Raw genomic sequence first — 17411 nt, 5'->3', positions numbered from 1 at the left:
ATGAGGGCAACAAATGTATAGATGTGCTTTACACAATTGATCTATGTATTGTGATGAATTGTATTAGCCCCAATAAATTGATAAAAAAAAAAGAATATTGAAAAGCAAGGATGTAAGTTTGAGGATTAAGGTGCTCAGGACCCAAGCCATGGTCTTTTCAATTGCCTCATATGCATGTGAATTGGGACGTTGAATAAACAAGACTGTAGAAGAATCGATGCCTTTGAATTGTGCTGCAGAAGAATGTTGAAAGTTTCCTGGACTGCTCAAAGGACAAACTGATCTGTCTTGGAAGAAGGATGGCCAGGGTGCTCTTTAGATGCCAGGATGGTGAGCTTTCGTCTCTCTCGCGTACATGTCGCCATACACTCTTACATATATGTTGGCAGGAGGGACAGTCGCTGTAGAAGGATATGATGTTTGATAAAGTAGAGGTTAGCAAAAATGAGGAAGACCCCCAAGGAGACGGATTGACACCATGGCTGCAACAATGGGCTTAAGCATAAAAATGATTGTGAGGATGGCCCAGGTACGGGCAGTATTTTGTGCTATTGGGAATAGAGTTGCTATGGATCGGAGCTGACTGGATAACACCAAACAACAGCAACAATTTGTGTTCATATGCATTACCAAATTTTAGAAATAATTATGTAATAACCACTACACTATGGAAACCATGTTTTAGAAATAAATATGAAGAGAAAACCAAGTATTTGTTGTCTCACCACCCAAGGCAACTGTGGTTACTCTTGATGGTCTTCTATGTTGCATCTGTGTGCAGGGCACAAAGATGGCAAGGGAGACAACTAGTGTGGGCAAGCAGTCTTCAAAACCGTTCTTTTCCCATGGGAACAGAATTTCTGTTACTTTTATTGACTGAAATGACATTGTGTTCATTTTCAGAACCAGTCTCCATGTCTTAGACTGTGTGGTTCAGATAGATGGCAAAGGAATGCAAAGAAGTGACAACTTACCTCTAGGCAGTTGATAAAGAGTGTGTAGAGCTCTGTCTTATCCTCACCGATGAAAACGATCTTTTCTAGTGAGGACAAGTAATCCTGAAGGTAATCTTTTACTTCACGGAAGCTGTGGAACAAGAAATATGCTCAGTGATCCTCTACCTAGAGACCCATTATAAAAATAAACACATATATAAATCTATGTGTATCCTTCTCTACCTAAAAAGACATATGGATATATATGCAAAATATTATGTGTAATTGGCTGAAAGGTGATCTTAGGGAAAAAATACTAGTACCACATTGTAGGAATGTAAAATTCCATATTTTAGGTCAGCAGTTCTCAAATTTATCTCAGGATGACTATAAAGTCTTAAAAAGTATTGAGAACCCCTAAGCACTTTTAAAGCTATCAATATTTATATTATTATTAAAACTGACTTTGCAGACAGCTAAATCTATTGGCATAACCTCATCACAAAGACAGTGTTCTATATTCTATGGTGATGATTAGTGAATCGAGTCTTAAAAGCTAGCAAGTGGCTTTCTAAGGTGCAACTATTTGTTTTTCCCAATCCAATGCAAAGAAACGTGAAAAAATTCAAAGAGCAAGGAAGCAAATAGTCCAAATGGTTAGCAGACAATATGGACCTCAGTTTCCACCACCCTGTGAGCAGAAGAACTAGATGGTCTGCGTATCAGTGCTGACTGATCTGAATGGGTCTCCATGGAAGGCCCTGAATGGACTGGGAAGAAAACCTGTAGAACACATGCAAACTCATAAAAACAGTCTTGCTGCTGTGATAGAGACTTGTAAATCCTTGAGACTGTGACCTTTAGACACCCTTGAAACCTGGACCTGAATTTATCCCCATGGCTCAATTTTTAGCCAAGTAGTAGGAAAGCCCGTACAGTGAGCAACAACACCAGGGAGGTGTGAAGTCCATAGAACACCAGCCTTAAGATGGAGACAGAGCAGCTTTGCCGTGGGGTAAAGCTCGGGAGGTGGGGGGGGGCGGGGTAGGGAAGAAAGACAAATGGAAACCGAAAACAGAAAGTGGGAAGACTGCTGTTACAGTGTGGAGATTTTACTCCAATGTCATGCATAAAATGTGTATGAACTGTTGAAGGGAAAACTAATTTGTTCTCTAAACTTTCAGGCAAAACACAGTACAAAGTTAAAAAAGATTAAACCAGAAATTTCAAAAATATTTATCAACTCATTTAAAGTAACATGAATAACCCATTGTGTGTTGAAATGACAACATTACTCTTTCATAAAAGAGTAAAATAAAACATTTTCCAGAGCAAAAATTAACTAGTGAGAAGAGTGACTTTGTTTTACATTCTGAAAATCTTCAGTGATATACATTTACAATAGTTTCATTTGGAAACCCTGTTTGAACAGACTTTTTCACTTATGATGGAAAAGCAGCCGAGCAAAATATCCACGGATAAAGAAGCAGTGGATCCAAGGTGTACATAAGGAGGGGGCTTCAAATGTTGGTGGAAAAATTCCTTTGTCTTTAAATTCCATTTTGCCATGAACCTTTTTTCTCCCATGAACTTTTTGAAGTCTGCTCATATAAGTCTAATCTCTTCTGAGTTTGCTTTTAGACATGGCAGTTGGAAAGGGTTGCTCCTGTAAGAACTTTTATTACAGTATTTTGCTTTTTCCAACACTTCAAAAAGTATATGCTGTCCAGTCAGGATTCAGGATGAGTGTACCGATGATCTTCTGAAAGATTCTTATGAATTCAGATAAGCTTCCCTAAAATTTAATAATTTTAGGATAAGATAAGAATTTCCTAAAATTTAATAATTTGACAAGACAGCATTTTGACATCTACTTATAGGGACTTCTCGACTGATTCATGAAATCAGGAGTGGAGATAAAACTGGGAGGACATCTAGGGAATTGAGGGTGAGAGATTCTAAGTTTCTAGTCTCAAGTCACAAAACGAGGTTGCTGTAGAACTAGGATCAGAACCCAGATTCCTGCCCATTTCAGAACATCATGGTTCTTTCCAAGTTAAGCTTTTTTTCTCTTGTGGTGGCTGTGCTAAACACAAGTGCCTTTATGTGTAAGGTGACCAGACGTCCCGCTTCTGGCGGGACAGTCCCGATTTTTAACAATGTTTCCCGTGTCCCGCGGCGTTTTAAAAAAGTCCCGATTTTTGGAAAGAATGCACGACAAGCTAGGGTATACGGTTTTCGGCTGCCATGTGGCTATTTCGCCAGGATATGAGTTTTATCAATGGTGTCCCGCTTTACCAATGTTAAAATCTGGTCACCTTATTCATGTGAAAACATGCAATTAATGTAGATAAGTGAGCCAGGAGGTCTCATTGAAAAAGCTTCTTAGAATTATGAGCATGAAAAGGAAAGAGCCATAATTGGTAGGTGGGGCAAAGAGTCAAGGCAGTTCTCGACGTGCGTCCCCTTACCTGTACTTCAACAGCAGTTTCAGTACCACTGAGCGGATGACAGGAGTCTTATCCACCACGTCATCAAACGGGGACAGAGATTTTGTGTGCTCACAATGTCCTTAAACCAGACAGAAACAGGCAGCTCAGTGCACTTCACACACACAAAGATGAGGCGGAGGACTGAGTTGTGAGGCCTGTCAGAAGAAAGCAACTTACTCTGGGGGGCCTCTCGCAAGAGCTCCTTTTGAACAAAGAGTAGAGACAGCAGGGCCTCGATGACGTCCCTCTGAGGTGGAGTGTTGTCCTTGAAGCACATGGTGGAAACCACATCTACGAAGAAACTGTTGCACATGTGCCGGAACCGGGAGTGCTTCTCGACGGCATCCCTTAGGAATGGGCAAGACATGGTCACAGGGTCTGCAGTTTGCAATACAGATGACTTGGGATTTGGATGGCATTTTTTCCCCTATCTTAAAAGATATGTTTCTTTACTTTGATTAGAACTGGTTTTCAAAACCATCACAACACGATAGAGGCTGATCACCCGTCAGGAACACATGGATCGTTTAGGCGGCAATACCCTTGATGCCCCCAAGGTGTGTCAGAGAACCCCATCCATGAGGCTCACCCTGTGCTCCAGTTCCAGGAGACACCAGAGGGCAGGAGGGGGCAGGAGGCAGAGCTGGTGCAGAGCTGGGCGGGGACGCTAAGTCCACAGAGCATCAGCTAATCTAACCACCTGGTGTCCAAAGCAGTTAGCCCGGAGGGCTGGCTCTACCCTCAGGCCATGGAACAAGAGGGGCACTTCTGCACCAGGAGGATGAGCTTATAGGGATAAACCAGTTGTGTCTACATTTACTGGGTCTCTTGGGATGGCTTTATTTAATTTATAACTTTCTGGTTCATCACTTTTGATTTTGCTGCTTCCAAATTTGTACAAATGCACATCTTGGGAAGAAAATAATTTTCAAACTACATATTTAGAAGGATATCCATAAATGACAGTGTCTCATGAGAGCTCTCTGAAGGTAGATTTTCTACCAGGCAAAGGTGTTGGGGTGTGGGCTGTTATGTGCTGTCAAATTGGCACAGACTTTAGCAACCCAACAACAGAATGGAACACTATCCAGTCCTATAATAAAAGTACAAGCCCCCAATGAAATGATTAAAAAAAAAGTGGGGGGAACCGATGATAAGGATCTACATATAACCTCCTCCCCCGGGTACGGACAACAGAAAAGTGGGTGAAGGGAGACGTTGGACAGTGTAAGACATGTCAAAATAATAATAATTTATAAATGATCATGGGTTCATGAAGGAGGGGGGAGTGGGGAAGTGAGGGGGAAAAGTAAGGAGCCGATACCAAGGGCTTAACTGGAGAGCAAATGTTTTGAGAATGATGAGGGCAACGAATGTACAAATGTGCTTGACAAAATTGATGTATATATGGATTGTGATAAGAGTTGTATGAGCCCTCAATAAAATGATTTAAAAAAATAAAGTGTATGTTTCTGATTACTTTTTTTTTAAGATAAGAAAGATTACTTAGGAGAAAGGGATTTTACCTCTGCTCTTGTGAAACAGTCAGAGGGAAATTGTCTGGCAAGTCAAAAGAACACAAGGGGCATCTCATCTGCTCTGGGATGAGGCAGGTTCTTATGCATTCGTGGCAGTAGATGTGGTCACACGGCAGGCATACAGGATCCTGTGCATCTCCTAGGCATTTAGGGCATGGCTGGACTCCAACCCTGTAACTTACAAAGGGTGTAAGATCAGTTCCGAAGCAAAGCAGGTAACTATGATAAGCTAAAAATATAAACAAACCAAAATTATTCTTTATGGACCCTCTTCCAGATATGTACCTGGTTAAGGTCTTGCTGGCCCGCTCCTTACATTCACAGAGAGTAGTCATTACAGCTGCAAAAGGCCTGTAGGTCTTGATGTCAGAGTTCTCTTGTAGACACTAAATTGGAAAGGCAGCAAGGAGGCATCTAATCAGCATCAAATCTATCGCTGTTTATAGATAATTGATCCTATATATAGAAAATCCCAAGCAAGAAAACTACTAGAATAGGAAGAATCAGCAAAGTATCAAGGTATGAGATGAACACACAAAATTTAGTCAGATTCCTTTATATTAACAAAGAGAAATATTACAAGGAAATCAGGAAAACAGTATCATTAGGTGTAGCCACCCAAAAGAGGGAATACTTAGGAGCACATTTAACTAGAGAAACAAAATACACGAAGAAAAGTACAAAATACTACTATAAGAAATCAAAAGAGATTTGCATAAATAGAAGAATATACCAAGCGCAAGGAAAGGAAACAACATTGTGGAAAAATTTTAATACTATCCAAAACAAACACAAATCTTCTGCAATTCTGATCCTGACTGTTGTCAACATCTTTTTATCAGTAGGGATTAAAAACCCGAATCTTCAGTTTCATATGGAAAGGGAAGACACCTTAAATAAGCAAGTGACTACTAAAGAAGCACCAAGTAGGATGGCCCACACTTCCCAGTCCCAAACCTACATTGTATTCAAACCACCTATTACATCAACAAACCAGTGGAACAAAACTGAGAAATTGAGAATAGAAATAAATCCATCTCCCTCTGGACAGCCCTCACTGACAACAGTGTGGAGAAAACTGGATATACATTTGGAGCACAATGAAAAAGCTCACACCACATAGAAGAGCAAAGATGAAAATGGAGCCGTTTTTATCTTAAAACCTAAAATGATGCTTGCCCTCATTAAGTAATCACCGAAGATATGAGTGCTATAGCAAAGTGTGGTGAAGAAACCAGATGGTGCCTAGCTACGGGAATGTATTGCACCTGGGGTCTTAAAGGCTTATCTTCAGACAGGCAGCCATCTAAGTGAAGCATCAACTAAGTCCACACGGAAGGAGCACACCAGCCTGTGTGATCTAAGTCATGTAAATAGTAAAATACAAATCTGAAGGAGGGAATGGTATCAGAGCTTAAATTGTGAACACCCAGTGTAGAAATTACATAATCTGGTGTCAGTTGGGACTTGAGAGGATTAAGAGTGAAGGGGTGGAGTCTAGTCTGTCAATCGGATCATAGCCAATGAGGCCTCTGTGTGGACATGACCTTCTTCTGGGAATTATGGGAGCTCCTGTATTTTCCTCCTTGGAGGCGGGAGACATACACTCTCTTTGTCTCCTCACTCACTGCGAGACATCCCTGAGGAGAAGCCACATGGACCTACCCTGATGCAGCCCTGGAAGCTGGAGAAGCTACGTGGAGCCTCCTGCCAGTACTGAGATGCTTACAACGCCACTGGATCCAAAGACTTTCTACTCACTGGCCTGTGATCATCCTGCATTCGGCGTCACTGCATGTGTTTCATGAGTCTGAAGAGGACTTTATAGATTGGTATCTCTGATGCATGCTGGACCTGATCTCGTTTTCAACATTTTTTGTACTTTCATGTGTGTGTATGTTTGTTCTTGTTTGTTCATATTAAGGTTTATCTCAGATGTGTTCAGTCAGTGGGGTCAACCTCTTGAATCTGTGTCACATGTTTTCGGCATATGAACCGAGGACTGATGGATCTATAGGGACAGCAGACAGAAAGAGGGTTTCTGCGGGGTGGAATACGGAAGGGGAGGGGTAAAAGAGAGACAATGTCAAGGCGTGCACGAAGGAAAAGAGTGTTTGAAAACTGTGGTAGCAAATGTACAATTCTGCTTCATATGAATGAACTGTGGAATGATATATATCTATTGACTCCCAATTTTAAAAATTGTAAAAAAAAAATTAAATGGAAGGAAGCTTTAAAAAAATTTTAAAAATGGGTGAATGATTAAGTTGTATCATATGTGAAAAAATGAAATATTTAAGAGCAAAAATGTCACTCTGAGGACTAGTATATTTTGCCTGACCCAATCAAGGATATTATCAAGTGCTTCACATACATATGAAAGACGGACAATAAATAAGGAATATTGGGGAGAATTGATGCATTTGAATTATGGTATTAGTGAAGATTATTGAAAGTACCATGGAATGGCAGAAGAACGAAGAAGTTTATCTTGGAAGAAGTACAACCAGGATATTCCTTAGTAGCAAGAATGGGGAGACATCCCCGTGTATACTTGGGACATGTTATCAGAAGCCACCTGTCCCTGGAAAAGGACTTCATATTTGGTAAAATAAAAGGTCAGAAAAAAGAAGAAACACGTGACAAACTGGATTAACACAAGGCCTGGAACAGTAGGTTCAAACAAAGTAATAATTGTGAGGGGAGTGGGGGACCGGGCCTTGTTTCCTTCTGTTGTGAACAGGGTTGCTCTGAGTCTGACTCGACACCATCTACCGTTCTTGTATATGCCTGCTTGAACACAAGCAGGGACCTGGAGGATTCTAAATCTAGGGAATAGATTTAAAAGCAGAAACACATTTTTGGAGGGGAATTTAAGGGGGAAGAATGAAGTTTGCTCTCGATATGTTTATGTTATATATACTCACAGGCAATAACAGCGAAAGGAAAAGACCTCTGCTATTCTTCGTGTGCCATTCATATTTTCTTTTTCAAATTACGGACCTGTGTTGACATCTATGGAAGGCTTTCTCTGCATCTTTAGAATTGATCATACAGAGTTTAATTTTCAATCTGATGTCTAACTCATAATGGTTTCTGCAAGGTTAAAATCTTGCTAAACTTTATCTAGTTACTAATTCAGGCCTTTCTTATTTTTAATAATAAGAATGACCAGTCTGTGCTTTTCTCTTCGGGGTGAAACATGGGACTGAGGAGCTAGCTGGTGCGCTCATGTCGTGTTCACAGGTTGCAAAGAGTAGAGTCCACCTTTTGCTCTGGGAGGTCACCACTGGGAAGGGTAGTTACACCCATGGTGACTTTTCTACAGAGACACTGTCCTGTCCCATCACCAGCTTTATAAGGGTGTGGGAGGGCAGAGGCCTTTCTGTTTCCTAGCTAGGGGGAGCTGACAGTTCCAGGGAGCCGCCTCCAAGGCCCAGTGGGGTTTGCTCCTCCTTTCCAGTGGCTTCCCAAGCATCTTCTTGCCCCCTTGGTTCCCGTTCTGCATACACTTAACTGGAGGGCATCCTATGCCTGCAACTGACCCTTCAGCGATGCACTCTGATGAACAACCAGAGAGGGCGTGTCATTACACACTTAACATGGAAGGAGCGGGCAGCTCGGGGCGAAAGCACGTTGCTCTGCGCTCCGAGATGGCCACGTCCAGAGCCGCGAGGGCGCATGCACGTAGTGTCAGGTCGAGGAAGGAGGTGGAACAAGGCCAGGCACTGACCTTGTTGAGGGAGGCAGTGCAGTCCATCACCAGCGAGTGCAGCTCCGGGATCTGACTCTGGGTCCCCAGGAGCACGTGCTCCACGAAGAGGGAAATGGAAAAAATGCGGTTCCACTGGGTCCTGTGCAAAGAGGGGGCCACCCTCTCAGTTCTGGGGACAACGCCTGAGACTGACAGAGGGGAGGACAGCCCCGGAGCCAGGCAGGGAGTTCAGAGAAAGAACAGGACACGAGGAATGAGGGACAATGGTAGAGAGGACTGGCCTCTGGCCGGAAACCCTGACATGCTGTCTCCATGCCCCGTGGGGGCACTGAGCGGCACATGCCTCTGCCTTCACCCCAGTGCTCCCCACCCACCTGCTGCAGGCCTTTCCCCGAGCAGGTCGGACCCAGCTGAGAGCATGTCTCAGGGATAATCTCCCAGGAAGTCAGTTGCACTGTTAATCCCTCTCTGCCTACCGTCTGGGCTGAGTGTCCTTCTGTCACGGCATTGTTCCCACAGGGCCATCATGGTCTGCTGACTGCCTGGCCTGAATGTGCCCTCCCCTTCCTCTGGGCCTCTGCTCTTTGATGGAATGTCACTGGTCATAGGAGCTGGTGTGGGGGAGGGAGGAGGGAGAGCCTTTCCCTGGCTGTGCCTGCTGCTCTTGCTTACAGGGTGCTGAGCTCGTGGGGGCTGGCACCCAGGCCTCACCTGAGCTCCCTGACGAGCGCTGTGGTCACGTTCCCGCTGCCTTGCATGTGCACCTCAGAACACAGCAACTCCAGCGGTGTGGACAGGTCCTTCACCGTCTGCAGCCAGGCCTGGGGGGTGGGCTGTAGGGCGTCCCTCGTCAGCAGCTCAACACAGGCCATGGCTGCAAGCGCATCCAGCGTCTGCACAGAGAACAGGCAGTGACTGAGTACCCCCTTCCCCAACCGCCCTGTAACCCCGAGGCCCTGCTGTTAGCCCAGAGTATCCTCGGCTCCAGACTCATAACGGACTTGCTCATTGTCCTGGGACACAGCACGTGTTAGCTGCTGTGTGATGTTCCCAACATCTCCGACTACACCGACACCTGTGTCCCATGACGTCTCCCTGTGGGACATGGCCCTATAAACTTGTCTCTGGGCGGCCTAAATGGTTAAGTGCTGGGCTATGAACTGGAAGGTGAGCAGTTCACATCCCCCCCTAGGTCCCAAGAAAGTAAGGCCTGGCGGTCTGCTGCTGAAAGGTTAACACACATGGAGTCGCCATGAGCCAGATTCTACTGAACGGTATCTGAGGACACCCCGAAGTTTTCCATTCCCAGGGTGGGGTCGAACCTCCCACTCAAGAAGGCTGAGCCCTTGGCCTCCAAGCTCCTCCGTGTGCCCACAAGAGCCTTACCATCTCATACTCGGGCAGGCGACGGCTCTCCACTGCTTCTGTCAGGCTATCTAGGATTTGCGGACAGACAGCCAGGATCCGAGAGAAGTTCTGCAGCCGGCTCCTGAAGTGCTGATAGGCAAGGTGCACCCACGGCAGGGACACCTCGTCCTCTGGCCTTGCTGCTAGCGCTCTCAGCTGGCCCATGCAGGACCCCAGAGCCAGCTGGAGAAACTGGAGAACAAGCAGCATTTACGTGACAGACAACCCTTTCCCTGTCTTGCATCCAGCCCACACGACGCAGGTGTCACACTAATCCCCCACGTGGTACTGACCTGCAACTCCTGCTCCGTGCTCACGCGCATGGTCAAGAGCAGGAAGTCCTTCAAGTACCACTGGAGCAGTGTTTGCTGCTGCTCTCCACCGAGTCGAGCGAGAAACCGGCCCAGGGGAGTTTGCTGGAAGATCGCCACTAGCTTCTCTGACAGTCCTGCCGACGGAAAGCAGACATGGTTGCCCTGCTCTTGCTCACGGAGCAGGGGTCTCTGAGTCAGGACGGGCCTCAGAGAGGAGTGAGCGGGCTGGCGTTATGGAGAATGAAAGGGAGGGTCCCTTCCAGATACTTTAGGCAGTGTTCGAGTGGAATAGCAGGTACACTCAGAAGATGGGACAGAGTTCTTACCTACCTAGGAAATAAACTCATTGCCACGTATTCTGACCTGTTGATCATTTTAAGGTCATTCTGTATAGAAGAAGTGAGATTTTTCCAAAATGCTGTGTCATAATTGTGTTTCCCAGAAGGACTGCGTTCAGGTGCCTGGCAGGGTGAAGTGCCCTGTCCGGGCTGTGTGTCAGCAGTTTCTCCGACAGCTCATTTGAGGGAAGAAGGTGCTGAGAAAGGTCCCACTGGGAACAGCTGCTCAGTCCTGTCACCTCCTTGCCAGAGCCTTTGATAGGGAATGGGGAGCAGGCTCTCTTCCTGTTGGCCATGTCCCACTTCACCTCCTCCCTGGCCACCACATGGCTAAGACCCATCCAAGAGAATCCCTTGTCCATGGGACCTCTGACCCTTACTGGAGCCTATTTCGTCCAGTGCACACCACAGTGTAGCAGCCATTTGTTGTCACTGGCTTACTGTAAGACAGTCTCCAGTGAGTAAAAGACTGATTTGCCTGTCTGCCTGCCTGTCTGTCTGTCCATCAGTCTCTCTGGAGGTGGCCTCACCTTCAGCATCGGTGATGTATTGAGCCTGGACCCACAGCTCCTCCAGGTAGTCCTTGATTCTCCAGCTGAACGGGACGCTGTTGTCTGAAAGCTTCATGTTGTTCTGCACCACAATGTGGGACATCTCGCTCTGAGATCTGCAGAAGCCACAGGAGGACAAAGCATATGGTCAGTGGTGGCATGTCACTCAGGACAGGACAAGGTCCGTCACTGACACCATCGCTTCAACCCTTAAAGCCGAGGGACTTCAGTGACGCCAAGAAGATCCCTGTGGTCTAGTGCGCTTCACATGGCTGAGGGGTTCTGTCTGAGGAACCACGAGATTACCTTCGTGTGATGCCTTTGCTCACAAACACACAGAAAAAACAAGTCACCACCCAAGTCTGGCCAAACTAGGGTTCTAGTGTCCTCTGTTGCTAGGTGCCATTGAGTCAGTTTCTGCTCACAGCGACCCCATGCGACAGAGCAGCACCCCCATAGGGTTTCCTGGGCTGAAATCCTTATGGGAGCAGATTGCCACGTCTTTCGTTGCTGAGTCACTGAGTGGCTTCAAGTTACCATCCTTTTAGTGGCAGCTAAGCACTTAACCATTGTGCCACCAGTATTACCTTCTATCACCTAGAGCCATGCTTCCCTTCCTCCAACACAAAGAGATGTAGCTTTTATGGCGTGTTCTTCCAACTTGGTTATCCATAGCTCGTGTCTTCCATGTAAGTGTTCACACTTGGTATTTGGAATCCTGCTTGCTCAGATGTTCTTTAAACACCTGCAGCCTAGAATAGAAGCCCTTTGATGTCCAAACAGGAAGTTTCTGGGAGACTAACTAAGCATGTGGCCCCATGATGAGACTCCGGGGTAGGGTGCGTGCATGGTGCCCACCTTGGAGTATGGGTCAGGGAGGAAGCAACATTCCTACATTTACTGGGCTGTTTATGAGAGCAAGTACAAGCCTTTAACTCAAACAAGTTCTCTGAAAGCTAGGAAGCCAGAGAATGAAACAGGGATTTCTTAGAATGTTAGCAAATTCCCTTTTGCGACCGACTGTATTGTTGTCTTAATCTTTTAAGCTGCAAAAGGAGCAAACCTTACTGTGATTTTGAAACAGATCATTATTTTCATCAAATACATGAGAGAGCATCTCAAGATTATTGCAAAGCTATGATTTTTTCCACCTTCCCTTAAAAGTTTTCCACTCATGAAACTCACAACCTTCCTCTAGTTCTTAAACGCTTCCCCCACCCAACTACCATGATCCCAGTTCTACTTTGCAAACCTGGTTAGACCAGAGGATGCACATTGGTACAGATGGGAACTGGAAACACAGGGAGTCTAGGACAGATGAACCCCTCAGGACCAGCGGTGACAGTGGTGATACCAGGAGGGAAGGGGGGGTAGAAAGGGGGAATCGATCACAAGGATCTGCATATAACCGGGCAGTGTAAGATAAGATATAATAATAATTTATAAATTATTAAGGGTTCATGAGGGAGGAAGGAGTGGGGGGGGGGAGGAAAATGAGGAGCTGATTCCAGGAACCCAAGAGGAAAGTGAATTTTGAGAATGACGAGGGCAACAAATGTATAAGTGTGCTTTACACAATTGATGTATATATGGATTGTAATGAGTTGTATGAGCCCCAATAAATGATTAAAAAAAAGAAGAATGAAAAAAAAAAGTTTTCCACTCACCGTATGTTATTTTTCATGTTAGGTATGTGGAGAAGCTTAATATCACTGAAAATAAACATCCAAAGATCCTTTGCCCAGGATGGAAAATCTGGATTAATCAGTAGCTCGAGGTTGCCATCTCTATCGATGATAGATATCATACTGGCCAGCTGAGGGGTCACTGCCTTCTGGATACGCTTCCAAAGGGTGTGCCTGCAGCAGAGAATAGAAGACACCATGGTTACAGTGCCATCAGGAGACAAGGTGACCCGGTACCATGTCAATATGGGGAATAGATCACTTTAATACAGTATAACAGTAGTGGGAGAGATGGGGGCTCTGTTATAGTGTAATTGAGGGAGACAAGACAGCAGACAATCAATACAGTGTAACCTATGAGAGAGAAGGTTGCCCTGTTACATTGCAGGAATATTAAACAGGACCCATATCTTACACTACATACAAAAAGTAACTCAAGACGAATTAAGTACCTAAATACAAAACCTAGAAATATAATGACCAGCCATGAAAAAATAGGGACAAACTTAGGTGACCAAATATGTGGCAGAAATACACTATCAAAGATAACCAAAGACAAATAAAACAACACAAGACAAACTAGAGGACTGAGACCTCCCCAAATTAGACACTTACATCCGTCAAAACACTTCGCCAAAAGAATAAAAGGAGAATCCACAGACTGGCAAGAATTTTTTGGCAGTGACATTACGGGATAAGGAACTAATCCATAAAATTTATAGGCAATATCTTAAAAATAAAATGAAAAATAATCCAATTAAAAACTGGCAGAGAACATGAACAGACCTTTCACTGAATTAGACATTTAGATGGATGACAAACATATAAAGAAATGCTCATTAACCATTCAAGAACTGAAAAGAAAAAAAAGAGATCTCATCTCACCCCAGTATTAATAGCAAAGTTCAGAAATAGAAGAACAAATTTTGGTGAGGGTGTGGAGAAAGTGGAACCTCACATACTGCTGATGGGACTGTCAAATGGTCCAGTGCTTCATTAAAAAGCTGGACATAGAAATACTATATGGAAAAAAGAAAAAGAAATACTATATGGCCCAGCAATCTCAATACTTGGTATATATGAGTATCCTAGAGAAACAAGTGCTACAATCAGAATAAATATATGTATACCCATATACACTGCAGTACTAGGCATGATACCAAAAAGATGGACACAACCTAAATAACCATCAGTGGAAGAGTTGAAAAACAAACTATGGTACAGGTAATACTACTTTGTGCTAAAGATGAGTAATGAATCTGTGAAACACCTCTCGGATAAACCTGGAGGACATTATGCTAAGTGAAATAAGTCAATCATAAAGTGACAAATATTGTATGAGACCACTGTTATAAAAAGTTAAGGAAATATTTTATACTAAATGAAGCATTCTTTGATGGGCACTAGGGGTGGGAGAGAAAGAGAGGGTATATTACTAACTAGAAAGTTGTGTTAGTCTGGGTAGACCAGAGAAACAAATCCACAGAAATATGTATATAAGAGAGTTTTATAAAGGGGTAAGTGTACATTAAGAAAGCATCCCAACCCAGTGCTGTCCAAGCCCATAAGTCCAACATTAGCCAATATGTCCGACACCAATCTACAAAGCCCTCCTCAATCTCACATAACACATGCAATGATGCCAACTGCAGGAGGAAAGCCGAATCAGTGAGCATGTAAGCATCTCAGTGCTGGCAGGGGTCTCCACGTGGCTGCTCCAGCACTCAGGGCTATATAAGGGTTGGTCCATGTAGCTTCTCCTCTGGGATATCTTGCAGGAAGTGAGCCTTGCCAGCTGAAGCAGGGAACTGGCTAAGGCAGCCACACCCTGGTCCAACCATCAGAGAGCAAGAGACCCGAGAACTAGAAAGGCAAGGCTCACTGAGCCATTTATGTTTCTGCCCTTCAATTAATCCCACATGTGTTTATCGGCCAGGTTGGCACAATAAACCTTAACTATCTCAAAGGTAGACATTTATTAACCTGGGAGAAGAAGTCAGAAGGAGGGAGGTCAGGAAAAAAGGGGGGAAGGGGAAGACACTGGCAACAGTGCAATAGTTCAAGGCAACAGAGGTAAATACTGTTATGTACACAATCCTGCATTAACGATGATCTACAAGTGGATAGGTATACAGGCTGAATGACCATGGGAGGGAGGGTGGGACTATACCAAAGAATATATACATAGATTTGACATAGAGATATTTCTACATGTGTAAATATCTATGCTGCAAATAGGCCTGTGAATGTGATGGGAACATAGTTATGGAAACAACTTAGGCATGACCAAACATCACTGGTCCTGGAGGATCAGAAAAGTCTACATGGATACAAAGTAACAACTGGGTTCTTATAAGCTGATGAGCAGTCATCTAAGGTACAACTATTGATCTTTCATTATGCAAAGAAAAGAAAGATACCTGGAAGCCATTAGTCCACTGGACTAGCAGACCACACCAATATCAGTCTCTACTACCTGGAGACCAAAGAACTAGATGGTACCTAGCTATCACTACTAATTGCTCTCAGAGGGATCATATCTGAAAGTCCTGGATGTGAATGGAAGAAAAATATGAAATAAAACTTAAAACTTGGGAGAATTTCCAAGGTCTCCTGAGAAAATGAAGCATGCTTAGGAGCAAAGCAGTCACTTGATTTTGGGGAAAAGATTGAACTGGAGAAATGCAGAGACAAGAACAGTGTAAGGTCAAGCTGGCTGGGGGAGGACCAGGGAGAACGGTTGGGCATTGTTTAGCTGTACCTGCAGACTTTGGGGTTGTGAGAGATTAAGAGTATAAAGGCTACAAAGATTTATGTGTTTAACACCAGTGGGGCAGAAGATCTGAGTTTGAAAAACACAGAGATGGTGAGGGGAGCTAGTCACCAAAGTCTTAACTCATCCAGGGCTGACATCAAAGACAGGGAAATAAAAGGGGCACAATTCTGAGCCCCGATACAGATATGCTCAGACTTTTCCAAAGACCACCGGTGAGAGCGGAGCCCTAGGGGCTGAGAGCTCAGGGCTGCAGTCAGAGCAGCACAGTGACCGGTGGACCTGAGACAGTGGCAGTGGAACGGGAGAGTGAAAATGCAGAACGTGAAAAATATGAAGACAATCCACGAAGCATAACCAGGGAGAGGAAAGTATTTCTCGGCTCATGTCTCATCTGACAGCATTCCCTCAGATGGTATCGTTAGGAAGGAAAACAAGCAAAATAGGAGTCCCAGTGATCTAGTGGGTTTTGTGTGGGGCTACTAACCTCAAGGTGAGCAGTTTAAACCTACCCGTCATTTCCAGGGAGAAAGATGAGGCTTTCTGTTTCTATAAAGATTTACTGCAGTGGTTCTAACCTGTGGGTCGTGACCCCTTTGGGGGTCAAATGACCCTTTCACAGGCATCACCCGATTCATAACAGTAGCAAAATTACAGTGATGAAGTAGCAACGAAAATAATTTTATGGTTGGGTCACCACAACATGAGGAACTGTATTAAAGTAGTGTGGCCTTAGGAAGGTTGAGAACCACTGATTTACTGCCTTGGAAACCCAAAGGAGGTCATTGTTCTATAAGCTTGCTTAAGAGTCCCCTACCCCCCCAACATGGAAGCAGAATAACTCCTATGGTAACACGATCATCATAAAGAAGCTCCAACGTTTGGTTTCATGGTAGCATTCTCCTCTTCCTACTCCTAATCACACAGAGGCTTATACCTGAAGCCAACTGAGGTCATTGACAGAGAAGCTCTACTTGGAAGGGATAGCCAGCCAGTGATGGAGTCAGTTCTCTGAACAGAGACTACCAGTCAGAGGCGGGTGCACCTTCATCTGGGACCCAGGGCACGCTCTTCTTTCTCCATGGCCTGTGACCTCTTAGAGGTCACTGAGGCTTAGTTCTGAGGGCAGGGTCAACGTTTTTACAGTGAAAGGAACTTTCCAGGGTTCTCTTGTTGAGGTTCCTGTTACTTAACACAGCAGGCCTGGGGAGATGATTTCTATTCCTCTCTGAATGTCACATTTTCAGTTTAATGACCTAAAATAGCACCTATTTTAGAGGTTTACGACAAGCTGGTCAATGTTCACCATCCTACAAGACACTTGTTCTCTTTATTATGACAAATTGTAAACTCATACAAAAGTGGAGATCAGAGTAAACAGCCCCTCAAAAAGTCACCACCCAGATCTGTTCCGAGCTCTTTCAGGAAAATAGCCAAAAAAACTTTGAAATACTGAGTGTTTTACCAAGAAGTGTCTCCCCACGCTTCCCAGGTTGGGAGATGTGGGCAGGAGAGCGCACCTCTCTGTAGCCACCATTCAGCTACATCCATGTTTCCTCGTATCTCCATACCTGAACGTGCCCGCCTCCTGGAGGGCATCCTGATTGGAGGCTTCCCGTACTACCCACTCCTTCTCATTGTACATGGTCTCCTCCTGCTTCTT

At 44.6% G+C, this 17411-nt stretch overlaps 1 protein-coding gene across 1 annotated transcript in view; it reads right to left on the bottom strand.

The window, feature by feature from the left end:
- LOC101642691 (E3 ubiquitin-protein ligase RNF213-like) overlaps window positions 1-17411 on the bottom strand; it is a 128770-nt gene that overhangs the window by 39785 nt on the left and 71574 nt on the right. The window contains exons 32-43 of the mRNA XM_045299521.1: window positions 17320-17408; window positions 12958-13149; window positions 11270-11406; window positions 10381-10535; window positions 10067-10279; window positions 9392-9573; window positions 8699-8819; window positions 5251-5351; window positions 4954-5136; window positions 3605-3774; window positions 3407-3506; window positions 975-1086 (exon numbers count right to left, since the gene is read on the bottom strand). Of these exons, the coding sequence (XP_045155456.1) occupies window positions 975-1086; window positions 3407-3506; window positions 3605-3774; window positions 4954-5136; window positions 5251-5351; window positions 8699-8819; window positions 9392-9573; window positions 10067-10279; window positions 10381-10535; window positions 11270-11406; window positions 12958-13149; window positions 17320-17408 (1755 nt within the window). The remainder of the gene's footprint in view (window positions 1-974; window positions 1087-3406; window positions 3507-3604; window positions 3775-4953; window positions 5137-5250; window positions 5352-8698; window positions 8820-9391; window positions 9574-10066; window positions 10280-10380; window positions 10536-11269; window positions 11407-12957; window positions 13150-17319; window positions 17409-17411) is intronic.

This window comes from Echinops telfairi, unplaced genomic scaffold, assembly GCF_000313985.2.
Source record: "Echinops telfairi isolate 266 unplaced genomic scaffold, ASM31398v2 ScPeMD7_7458;HRSCAF=8496, whole genome shotgun sequence".
Taxonomy (NCBI): Eukaryota; Metazoa; Chordata; class Mammalia; order Afrosoricida; family Tenrecidae; genus Echinops; species Echinops telfairi.
Note: the sequence above shows the minus strand (reverse complement) of the source record. Positions and strands in the feature narration are given on the sequence as shown.